The 12,701-nt window shown below is 39.7% G+C and overlaps 1 protein-coding gene across 3 annotated transcripts in view; it reads left to right on the top strand.

The window, feature by feature from the left end:
- The first annotated feature begins 6,386 nt into the window (after nucleotides 1-6,386).
- FNBP1L (formin binding protein 1 like) overlaps nucleotides 6,387-12,701 on the top strand; it is a 51,763-nt gene continuing 45,448 nt past the window's right edge. For all 3 annotated transcript variants that reach the window (XM_088524533.1, XM_088524534.1, XM_088524532.1), the window contains exon 1: nucleotides 6,387-6,431. In XM_088524533.1, the coding sequence (XP_088380659.1) occupies nucleotides 6,408-6,431 (24 nt within the window). In that variant the 5' untranslated portion in view covers nucleotides 6,387-6,407. The remainder of the gene's footprint in view (nucleotides 6,432-12,701) is intronic.

The raw sequence follows: 12,701 nt of genomic DNA, 5'->3' as shown, positions 1-12,701 counted from the left end.
GCAGTAAATTGGGGCAGGGGGAGGCGGGGAGAGAGTCATCTCTGTTGAGATGCAAAAGGAGAATATAAGACAGCAAATGAAAAATCCTCTTAATAGGATTCAGTTGGTCACCTTTTAGATTTAATCTTCATCTTAAATCCAAAGAGCATGAGTTTCTCTTAAAATGGGTTAAATAGAGACCCAAACATGTCATTTTATGAAGTAATTTTATTTCTTGTGAGGTAATTTGTATTATTTTTTTTCTTTGGAATTATTAAAAAAAATCCTGCTAATGAAATAGTCCCATGTGGGATTGATCAGAGACAAATAAGAATGATGGAGCTGTAGGTATCTTTATGAATGTGAGAGAAGATGACAGAGTAATGGATTTGCTTACTAGGATATTCTGTGCACAGCACATTCTGTTCTCATTTCAAATGCTGATTTACTGATTCCCGATGCTCTTTTAAAGTGATTAATGGGGAAAGGGAGGGAATTTTCTTGGACATGTGGATTACCCTGAGTTTCTTTCCAGGCTGTGATCCTTTGCCAGTCTTTCATACCAGAATGTAAATGAACTATTATGCAACACGGACATCAACTTTCTCATGAGAAAATGAGTTACCATCACAGATGTACATCAGCCACAGAAGAAGGACGCTTGAAAGCAAACCACTGACCACTGCAATGAGTTTCTTTCAAAGCTTGGGAAAATGAGGAGTCACAAGATCTGCAATGGTATGGAAGGTAGGACATTCATTGACCCTTTCAGCTTCAAGTTAAGTAACTTATGCTCAATTTACGTTCACCGAAATAGGATCCGATTAATTACCCCAGAAAGGGGTTTATTTTGTGCTGGTCACCGTGTGGCGGTTCCTTCCCATTACTTACCAGCAGGTGGCTGTCAAGTTCGGTGTCTGCGTTTCAGTTGGACCCATCTGCTGAGATGGCTGCCGACCTCTTAGCTGAACCTTGACGTCTAGCGTCGTAACTAATTTTATTAGTCTAGATTAAGATTCTACTGAACAGATTTATCTGTGGGGCAGGATACTCATTACATTAAGTGCTAGGACTGACTTTGCACAGTTATAAATACATTGATACTCCTAATCATAGCGCACAATCAAACAATAGTAAAATATTCTGGCAAGTCTGAAAACGGGTGTTGCTGATCCTTAGCCCTGTGTTCCTCAGCTACTCATTTTTCTACCACCTGAGCTAGTGCCATGACAGACCATGTTTCAATAAATCCATGTACTCTGCTTGAAAGTTGTTAGCTAATCAATCCAGATAGTAGTTACTGTTCAGTTCTTGCCTGGGTTGTTATCTTGAAACCAATCATACAGTGATAAAAAATTCTGACCATTTGAATTCACCATAATTACTTAACTCCCCATGTTAGATACAGCTCTATGTTCTTTTAATATAAGAAAATGTACATGGGCTAGTGAAGGAGTGAAAGACCTGGGTTAGATGAACTGAAGTTTTTGGAAGGTAAGGTAGCAAAGCCATGGTGATGGTGATTACATTATGATAGAATTCTGCAGCTCTATGCCATGAAAACTAATGCACTTATAGTACTCAAGCTGATAATGCGAGCATTAAAGAGTTGAAAATCACATTTTATGATCATAATGATTTGGGGAAATTCCCTGATATTTTTGTAATAATGGTCTTGTCATCAGCTTGGGGTACTGTCAGTGTTATAAAAAGGAAATGCTAAATTGTCATGGAATAGTTTAATTTCACTGAGTGGAAAAAGAACAAACCAAAACAGAAACTTCCTGTTTTGAAGAAGAGGCTGCTTATAATTAGAAATATAATACTGTTTGTTAATGTTGATTGACACTATATGCTCCATGCTACATATGGCATGGAAAAGACGTGCTCTTGGCTACCATGTAGGCAAGAAGAGCATGTGCAAGTTCATTGGTAAAAGTGGGTAGAAGTTCTCATTTCTCTCCTATTTACAGCTGATGTAAGTAGCATCCTTTTACGTCTGTTCTCTAGCCACTGGCGATGCCTTTGTTCTGCTTGCTCCCAACCTGGGAAAAGGGAAATCTGTGGGAAACTTTACACGTTCCCCAATGTCAAATAACTTTTTTTTTTTTTTTTGGTCTTAACTGTAAGATAACAATTATTCTCTTGCCACACAGAAGTATTAAACATTAATATTTTTAAAAAGAGAGTACTTGTAGTCCTCATCATAGGAGAAAGTACATGTAAAAACAAGGAAAGAAGCTAATTTCTTTGGGTTTTGAAGCTGTGATAGAACACAGTACTTTAAAAATGATTATGATTTTTGCAACACTGCCTTATTTTTTGTGTGAAGAAAAAATCCAATTTTAATACAACAAAGAGACTGCTGGCTACCAGAGGAACGGATTATTAGCATCTCACAGCAAGAAAGAGGTTTTTGGTAAGAATTTGTTCGATCCTGATGTTTTTTGTGACTATTGAAAGCTAAGCTCTTTTCCTCTTTAGAAAGTGTGCACACAGAGAGTGCCAGAAAGACTTTCTGTCATTCCAAATTAATCATGCAAACTGTTATTCTGCCAAGATAACATCCTTAGATAGACTTGTAAGCCCAAGTAGATTCTGGTCAAAAATGAGCAGAAGTAACAAGATCCTGCAGCAGTTACAATAACTGGAATGATGTGGACTCAGCCTAAAAATAAAGTCTGGCAATTTTATTTTCAAGCCTGCATTAATTAGCCATTGATGGATAAAACATTTAAATGCAGCAGTAATTTCTAAGATAAATATAAGCTGCCATTGTCTTTTGGAAAGACAAATGATAGTGCTTTATAAGCATACTAGAACAATGCAGTTTATCATGAAGTCTTTGTTTACTTAAGTATGTTTTTCGGTATTCTTGAGGGTGTTAGGTGAGACCCTATCCTTTCAGAGACTTGTCTTTAATGTTTTAGGGATGTGACTGAGAGAATAAAAATAAGCAGGTAACATTTGTTAAATTACTTCTACGACTAGAGCCACCTGGAAGCTGATTGAAATCCCTGAAAAAGGGGAAAAAAATCAAAATTCTAAATGATTAATTATAACATTTCCAGCAATATTTTTTACAGATGCAATATACTGTTTTCCTCATGTTACAGGTAAATTATTTCAGATCCCAAACTGCTGAATTACTGAAGAGCATAGAGCATGGAAATCCCCAAAGATAAGACACTACTTGAGCAGGAAAAGGACCTAATGTTTATTGATGTCAGACTTCTCTGAGATAAACGTTACATTGCTAACTTTCCTATTTTACGTAAGATATCAGATTTGATTATGTGGCCTGAATTAGTACGCTGTGTATGACTTCCAGGTATTATGGCAACTCTTGTATTAATTATAATTGATCTAGTTTTGTAGTTTATTACTGTAATGTGTGATGCTCTTTACTGATGAAGAGTTGCTTCCCAGTTTGAAGAATGAAATGCACATCTTGCACATGTCTACCTTAGATATGTATATGAACCTAACCTCCTGTTTTGGGAAGGAGTGTAGATTGATTAAGAACAAACTAAAAGTCTGAAACCAATATTGAAAATAGCCCATTTTTCAAATCAAATACTAATAGAGCCACTGAAATTTGTAAGTAAGTAAAATGCACAATTAACATTTGAACGTGAATTTTAGAATTCTATAATATGAAGAGAGCTCTACAGAAGGCCTTATATAAAGTCTTTGAACCTATAATGTATAGACTTTAAACCTTCAATTGATTTTTTTTAAAAATAATATGTCCAAATGTGATTAAAAATTATTTTTGTCTTTCCAGAAATCCTGGGGATATTAAAAATGTCCTTCACTATATGGAGACAATTGTGAGTCATACCTTTGAGTCAGGTTATGTGCTTGTTTTCTAGGGATATTTCTACCCTGCCTAAGGAATGTCCATGCTCTGAGCTAGTTCTGAACGAACCGATACAGCGAAGTGGCTCGCCACGCAGGGACGCGAGGCTGCGTCCCAGGAACAGTGTGTCAGTGTGTACAGCTTCTGGCCTAAGCAGCTGTAATTCCCAGTTCTGGTAGTTAACCTCTCAGCATGACTAATTAGCCAGATTGCGGTAGCTATAGCATTTCCTGCTCCAGTGCTAGCTTGTTCAAAGCCTGCTCAGGATTATCTGCTGATCGCTACTTTTTACAGCGCGCACATATTCTAGCAGGACTTGCAGTCCAGAGGTTGCTGCGATAACGTCTGTCACGTTCTCCCGTGGTTCGGAGCAGCCTCGCGGCCTGCCCCAGTGGTTGTGAGGTTACCCAGAATTGCTCCTGATACTTGCTCTACCTGGGGCTTTTAAAGGTGTCTTTTTGAAGAGAAGCTTTAGGCTTTTCAGCATCACTGAGAAGCAGCATATTGTGTTTGTGAAGCTGTGATAAAAGCTGCAGTTGCTTTCTCTTAAAATTATCATTTTTTTTATATTGCTCTAAATTAAAAACAAATCCAGACATGCTTGGGATGTTATCCTTGCACATTTGGCAGACATAAGAATAATTAGTTAACTTGAGAATTACGGCTAAGTGGAAGAACCTGGAGGTTCAGCTATCTACAAACCAGAAGTACAAGGAGTGTTTTAAAGCTCTCCTGATCTATGCTTTGTGTGTGTGAAAGGTCATTCTTTTTTTCAAATTTGCATGCCTGGATGTTCTGTCTTGAAATAAGTGCCTCACTTTCAATGCTCCTGGCAATTCTGAAAATTTAGTGTTTTTTTTTTTTCTTTTTTTTCTTTTTTCTCCATTAGCCTAATTCTACATTAGGGGCTTTTTGGGTTGTAATAAGCTCTGTTGGGGCTTTTAAGGTAATTTTTAATTCAAAGATTTCTTGGGAGAGCTCTATTTTTAGATGTTTAAGTTAAAACCATTGGAAAATGGTAATTTTCCAGAAAGGATCAGAAAATGAAAAAAATCCTGGCATTACTGAAGCCAGCAGCAAATTTTTATTTCACTTTGTCAGGATTTTGCTCCCGGTTTTTACAGCTTCGTTGCACATTTGCTTCTCAATTACGCTGTTTCAAAAATCTGCTAAATTGGACATCCAAAAATAAAGCTACACAAATCTTTGGTTTCTTCAAAATCTGTTCAGCCCAGTGAATATTTTCAGTAAACTTTGCAGTTTACAAACCGTAAGTTAACATGTCAGACTTAAGATGAAGTCTACCCACATGTGGTATTTAATCTTCATAGTCCAAATACATGGGTTATATGGCCACTGGCTTGCCGAGGCATACTAAAGGCCACCACAGAATGGGGTTAGTTACTCAATTTGTGTATTCCCACAGACCAGATATATTTCTAAATGTAATGTGGTTAAACATTTCACTCCAGAAATTACACTGACCTGTGATCACAACATCGCTGACTTATTTTGATAAATCCCAATATTAATCTTAGTAATGGAAAAAAAAAAAAACTCACTCTTCTTTTTGTGTAATTAAGCGTAAGTAAGTATGATGAGAAAAAAATAAAAAAAAAGTTACCTGAAAGGTGACTTAGAAGTGAAAGAAATAAGTGGATTTCGGTCATTTTTTTTTCTTAACATCTCTGAATACTGCTTTTAAGACTATTATTACAGCCTGTAAATATGGTCTTAATTTGGAAAGGAAAATGAAGTCAGTGATGCCTTAGTGGAGAAGGGAATTTAACTTTTATTCCGCCTGCTTTCAAAGTCTTTGCTTTCTGTTAATAATTGTGCAACACGGACCTTTTCGAGGAAAGTGAAATCTCTGAGCAGGATTTAACACCCTCCTTTTTTCAGTCGCTGCCGAACCCTCCTGTCCTCACCCATGACTCACTGAGTTGCTCCATCAACAATAGGAAATGCAGGACAAATACCCTGCCTCGCTGATCCGGGATTTGCTCCCCCGGTCGCCTCCTTTCCCGCTCCCCAGCAGAGGCGCCCGGGGCCTGGCTGCCCCCGGCATCTGGCTGTGAGACCTGTGAAACCCCTTCCCGCTCGGCCCCCGTGGGCTACTGCTGCGAGGCGGCGCCCGCTCTCCTTCCCGCCCGCTCCGTGTCACCTCGCGCCGCTCCCGCCTTCGTTAACGGTTAACCCCCGCGCGCGCACCGCCCCCCCCCCCCGCAGTGTTCGTTAACGGTTAACGCTCTCGCGCTGCCGCGGGGGCTCCGCGGGCTCGCGCAGGGGCCTGGCCGCGCGCCGACCCCGCCGCGGCGGAGCCTCCCCCGGGAGCGGCAGCCGCTCCCCTCGCCGCGGCCGGGCCCGCCCCTCTCCTCTCCCAGTCTCCTCCGCGGCTCCCCCGCCCTGCACCAGGCGGAGCCGGAGCCCCAGCCGCCGCCGCCGCTCCCGCCGTCTCTCGCTGCTCCCGGGTGACCGAGGGCAGCGGCGCCGCTCAGCGGGAGCCCCCCTGGCCCGTCGCCACCCGAGTCCAGTGCCGGCCGCCGGCGCTGCCCACGGAGCCGCCATGAGCTGGGGCACGGAGCTGTGGGTGAGTGCGCGCTCGCCTCGCGCTCATTGTGTCTGGCACTCGCCGCCCGCCCTTGTGTGCGCGGCCGCTTCGCGGGAGGCCGGCGCCGCCGGGGCCGCGCCCGCTGCGCTTTGTTCGGCGCCCGGGCGCGGGGGGAGACGGGTCGCGGCGGGGAGGGGGCGCCGGGGGCGGCTGGAGGGGGCGCCGCGGGGTGGGCGGTGGCGGTGGCGTAATCGCTTGGGGAGGGGGAGCCGGGGCGGAGCGGAGCGCCCTGCGCGGCCCGGGCGCGCGGAGGCGTGCGCGGCCATGGCGCTCGCGGGACGGGGGGGACGCGGCGCGGCCCCCTCGCAGCCCGGGGCGGGGCGGCCCCGCGCCCGTCCGCCCGCCCGCCCCGGCAAGCAGATCGCTCCGAGCTGCCGCCTCTAATTGAAAGCAGCTTATTATGCAGCTTTGTCTCGGAGCGAAGCGCGCAGCGCTGCTTGTTTTTTTTTTTTTTTTCCTTAATATGAAGAATTTGCAGCCAGGAGACTGAAGGCGGCTGCGCCGCATCTCTACTTCTCGTACATCTTAAACTGTTGCTCTGGCGCTTTTGGTTTTGCCGAGATTACTACAGAAGGGAAGGGGGTGTCTCCGTTGGGGAACCTTCCGGAACGAAGTACTGATTTCTGCCCACTAATGGGGGTGTGGGATGACTTTCTTTTTTTTTTTTTTCTTTTTCCTACTACATTTCCTGCTGCTGCAAGTGAAGCTGAAAGATTGTAAAGCGCACACACTCTCTCAAGAAAGCAAAACAAAAAACAACAGAAAAAGCTCAATGTTTTAGCTTGAAACCCATTCCAGAACCCTTACTTGGGCCCTAATATTGTACCTTTCCATTTTGTGAGCTGGATCCGATCTTTTATGGGAGAAGTCTGATGCCCTGTAATGCTGTATGGTGGGAGCTGGTCTTGTAGCAGAGGGCTGTGGAATTGCAGAGCAGCAGACATCTGCCCAAGAGCAGGGCTTGAGCTTCCCTGCACCAGGCTGGGAACGGAAGGGGGCTGCAGCTTTGCTGTGAGATAGGGCAGTCTCAGGCCAGCGAAGTTCCTGAAGGCAGCCAAGTAAATTGTGGCTCCTTAAGTGAAACAGAGATTTTATAGGTTTGCAGCACAACTACCATATGGAGAGGTCTGCACGATATTTAGGATTGCTTTTGTGTTAGTGTTTTGTGCAGTGCTCAGTACTTAACTGGGAATCATAGCCACTGTGAGAATCCAGGTAAAATTGACTTGTGAGGTACAGACAGCACTGCTAACAAAACAAAGCAAAAAATAATAATAAAAAAATGGTAATTTTAACAACAGTAAATGACTTGTATGGGTAGCGTAAGTATGTCCTTGTAGATGCACTGTGAATGCTTCACAAGAGAGATTGTGGTTCAGTGTTTTAGAGAAGTGGGGTTCTGTTTTGGGAGAAGTTATGCTCTTGAACAAGCCTGTATCACTTTAAAAAAGACAGTTTTAGCTTACTCGTCTCTGTTCATTTTGGCAATCGCTTAGTTTTATTTTGTTACTTTAGCTTTAGTTGTTGTATTCTGTCTTGTGTTCGATTTTTTAAGAAAGTGTTTTTATGTTCCTTCTGTGTTAAAGGAAGTATATACAGAAAGGTGGATCTTCACTGCACACTTCCTTTGAATGATAGGTATTTTATCTGGACATACTGGATTTTTTTTCCCGTAAGAGTTGCCAATTCTGATAGTTTGATGATACCATGTCAGAAATTCTAAGTTAAACATTTTACTATGATATTTAATTTCTCTCAATATTAATGTAGTTTGAGGTAGATTCCGTAGAGATACCAACAGCTCTATAGTGTGGTAATTTTATGCATAAAATAGTCTGTAACCGTGCAACCAGTTTTTCATTATCCAGATTTTATATTAATATGTCATTTTAAATGGGTTACTTTTTTTCTTTTGAATGTTTCTTAAATATTATCTATCATTGAGCATTATAAAGCAAACCATTTCCTTTCTCATAGCAGAAAAAAATGTTCAGTGTTTCTCTTGCTGATTGAAAGGCACGTCAAATTTAAAATTATTTTGGTATCTTTTGACGGGAAAACAAAGAGGCTTTGACATCAGACATAAAACTGATCTATGGAAAAAATAGCATAAATATAGGTTAAAATCATGGGAAAAGAACTATTATTAGAGGGGCTTCAAAGACAGGGTTGTGAACACTGCGTGGATAAAAGGTTGGATGTGTTTTGTTATGCTCTACCTTTCCTTTAATCTTTCACCCCTGCTAACATTGTTACAGCTTCAGAAGGCAGACGAAACCATGCTGGGGATGCTGGTGGCAGCAGGACACTGTGCAGCTTGGGGTGTTGTTACACAGAGAGCTCTTCTGCACAGGTCCACAGGAGAACTTGAGCCTGAAGCTCTCCCCTCATCAGCCTTTGCATCTAGGATGATACAGTGTGATTTTTTTTTTTGAGCCTAGATTTCTAAATATTTTGCACATATGCCTGAGATTTCCCTAATACACTGAGGCAAATTTGATGATTTTGTATATGGTGCTTAAAATCTTAACCCAATCTTCTCCAATTGCATCACTTCACGATACTTTATGCTAACTCGCAATACTGAATTATTTTGTTATGTGTGATTTTTAGAGTCTTTTTGTTAATTCTGATAAATGTGCATATATAAATTTAGAGAGAAATAAGGGTCCAGAGGAAATTTAGGGAATTAGGAAATCAACTCCAGTCTGATATTTATGTGGTGCTTATTAAATGTAGTTCTTCTAATACTAAAATATTGCTATGCTGCTTTCATTTATTTTTTTTTCATGTTTTTATTGGGGACATGACAGTAGAAAGGTTTTCTTTCATAAGTCAGTATTTTCTAATTATTTAAATGCTGTAGCTGCTTCTTCTTTTTGAAGTTTCTGGGACTTTCTGTTTTTCCATCAAACATTTTACAAGGACACCCCAGTCTCCAAAGGGTGTATGTGTGTTGGCCAGTGTATATATCTCTTGTGTGGCTGAAGGGGTTAGATGCACTTTCGGTATGTATATTGGCCAAACTGCATGTTCCCTGTTGTATTACTGCTTCCGGTTGTGGATACGTTTCCTATTATAAAGGCATTTATAAAAACCATTTTATAAAACAATGTGATCCCATAATAGTAAAATAAATGTTGATTTGTTTAAGCTATCATATCATTAGAACTGGTTTGTTTTACAGCTTTTTTCTGTGCTATGTGGAACGTGTTTCCCTTTTATACTTTCTTTTTTGTTGTTACATCCCCTTTTTTTTTCAATTGTGAAAGTATATTCCACAAATAGTTTTATTGTTATTAGTGCATTTGTTTCTGTGGTTACTCTGCAGCGTATTCTTTATGATAGGTCTGGACAAAAGGGAAAATATGGAGCTGCCTTTCATAATACTGTTTTCTTAATGGTTAGAACAGATTAGTGAGGACTGAGGAGCCTGGATCCCAGTCCTCTGTAATCCATCTGAAGCTCTTTTTTTGTGAATTAGACTGCTCTGTTCTTCTTTTTCCTGTATGTAATATTTAGCTCTTTCAAAAATCATCTGATAAAAGAGGACATGTGATAGCAAAGTACAGCTGCTGTGCCTCATTTGTAAAGGAAAACTGCTGCTGTTTATTAAAAAAAATTTTTTTGAGCATTAACTTTTTAACACGCAATTTTTTTTTCATATGCAGTATGCTTATGTTCACAGGCAGTAAGAGGATTTTCACAGTGCAGTCCTCAACAGGCTTGCATGCTTGCTTAATAAGATGTCCCAGTCTGATGTCTTTCAAGTTGTACTGTGACATCGAAGGCAAGAAAAGTAGTAGTAAAATTGGTTTGTAGTAACTTGAGATATGTGGAAATAAGTGTTGAGTCCTGATTTGTTAAAAAATCTTGAATCATGATTCTTTAGGCATGAGCCTTTCTTTAGCATATATGTCCTTGTACTTTCAAAGTTCTTTTTTCAGTGGATATAAAACATACAAATAATGTAACATTGCTTTGAGATTAATGGCTCATTGAACTTTGGAGCCTGGAGGGTTGTAGTGAAATTGGTGGCTTAGAGAATGGAGTCAAGCAAAACTCATCACCAGTGGCACTTGTGTTATAAAAGCAGCTTCCTTAATTTTTAGAGGTTAGCGTTGTCTCTTCAAGAATCATTTAAAGCATTTCCAGAAGACAGACATGTTTGTTGGAAGGATTTTTTTTTTTGAATCTCTATAAACTTCTTAGTAGTAGTAGTAGTTGGTAGAAAAAGAGGCTGGGCTACCATGCCACAAAATTTTCAGAGTGTAAAACCAGTCCAGCCATCTGTTTCTCACCTTGATACATATTTAAAGCAAAAGTTATGCTGAAGGCTTTTGGGCTAAGATTTTACATTAAAAAAAAGCCATAGAAGATTTAATGATACTATTGTCTTGAGCTCCTTGGAGCCAGAAGCACACCCTTTTTTATAATTAAGAAACCACTAGCACTGTACAATACTGTTTTAGAAATAAGTTGCAGTTGACCAAAGAAAGATCAAAGTATGCTCTGTGATGTGCTCTTTTTAATTTTCCCTTAAATAAAATTAATTTCATGCCTAAACCCAACCTTTATTTATAGAAAGACTAAGTCATCTTCAATGGTAGTAGTAGTTTTTCAAAAGCTCTTGAATTTTTTCACATGATACTGTTGCCTGTCCGGTGCATTAGGTTAGCTCCTTAAAATGGTGCATATTCTTTGCATAGAAGGGGATAGAATGTGTATACTGATGGAGTCTATTATTAAAAATTATAAAGTTTAGTTGTATGGAAAATATCCTTAGAATATATATTTTTAAAAAAGCTGACCTTAAAGCTAACCGGTATGTACCAGGTTTCCATTGTAATGCTGTATTTTATTTTAATGCTCAGTAAATTATATTTTGGATCAAACATACTTTTTTTTCTAAAGGATCTCAAAGCAATTTGATACTGAGAATTCTTTCTGTACAATAAATGCAAGGTGATGTGGTTATGTGGTCATTGAATTGTTAACATTTCTGAACATTTTGAAAAACATTGAAAATAGTTCTATAGGTCATATCACATACAGAAATTCTTGTGTGGTTTTGAATCTAAATGTTTTGTAAACTCATTTTTGAATATGCTAGTATACATGGTGGGAAAGGGAATATTTTATTTAATATACTTGTGGAATGAAAACTTGTTTCTGTTTACTGCAGATTTCTCCTTTGACCGTAGTGGCAACCCCTCTGAATTTAAAAGAGTACAAGCAGTACTCTTTTTTTTTTTTTTTTTTTTTTTTTTTTAATTCAGTGACCCTGTTGTGGTCTGCAAGTGTGTTCAAGGAATGTGTCTTGTGGCTAAAGTATGGAATTGCATATATTTCCAGATGCATGAGATGGCCTCTGACATATGCTATATCTTGGGTAAGGTGCTGGATGAGATGCTTAACCTGTGCTCATTCCTGTGGAGACCTCCGAGATTTCCAAAGAGAAAGTTATGTAAGGATCGAGTAGTTGATTATTACATGTGTAGTTACTTTTGGCTCAGGAATGAAAACAATTATATCAAGTCTTAGTTAGAAATAATATTTATCTGTATTTTTCCAGCATTTGTCTAGTTCATAAACATCTGACCTTTTTACTCTTTTTTTCCAGGAAGGAGTGAGTCATTGTCTTGATTTTTTTTTTATCAGGTTGTTTTTAATATTGAGCATACTTTAAGGATGCAGACAAATTCATTCCCTTGAGTACCTTTTTAAGATCTTTTTTTTTCTATTTTGAAAACCTCACTTGATGGGTATTAGAATAGCATCTAATGGCATCTATTTTTTTTCCTTTTTTTTTTTTTTAATTTGTGGCCTCATTTGCGTATCTGTTTGGAAGTGTAAATGGTTTTCAAGGAAATTTCTAATCTTGCTGAACACTGAAAGAGTGTCTTCTTGGTTATTTATTTACTTAAAATATTATTCATAATGAAATATCTGGAGAGTTGACTATATCAGAAGTCTGCATGCTCCAATTTGCGGTTTGATTTCTCTGAGTAAGACTAGCAGTTGATTCCTTTAGATGACCCAATCCCAACCAAGCAAAGAGCTTCTTTAAAGCACATACCTATCAAAATAATGTCTGGAACATGATCCTTTGGAACTTAAATGTAACCATCAGAACTGTGGAGTGGAAAAAGCATGGCTAGAGAACAGTCTGCTATCAGTGTGTTTAGGTTTCAGTTCTTGGGAAAAAGTGTCCATGTGGTAAGGACTTTTGACAGTTAGATGCTTGAA

This window comes from Tinamus guttatus, unplaced genomic scaffold (genome assembly GCF_059628265.1).
Source record: "Tinamus guttatus ecotype Peru unplaced genomic scaffold, ASM5962826v1 Tinamus_guttatus_pri_ptg000211l, whole genome shotgun sequence".
Classification (NCBI taxonomy): domain Eukaryota; kingdom Metazoa; phylum Chordata; class Aves; order Tinamiformes; family Tinamidae; genus Tinamus; species Tinamus guttatus.
Note: the sequence above shows the minus strand (reverse complement) of the source record. Positions and strands in the feature narration are given on the sequence as shown.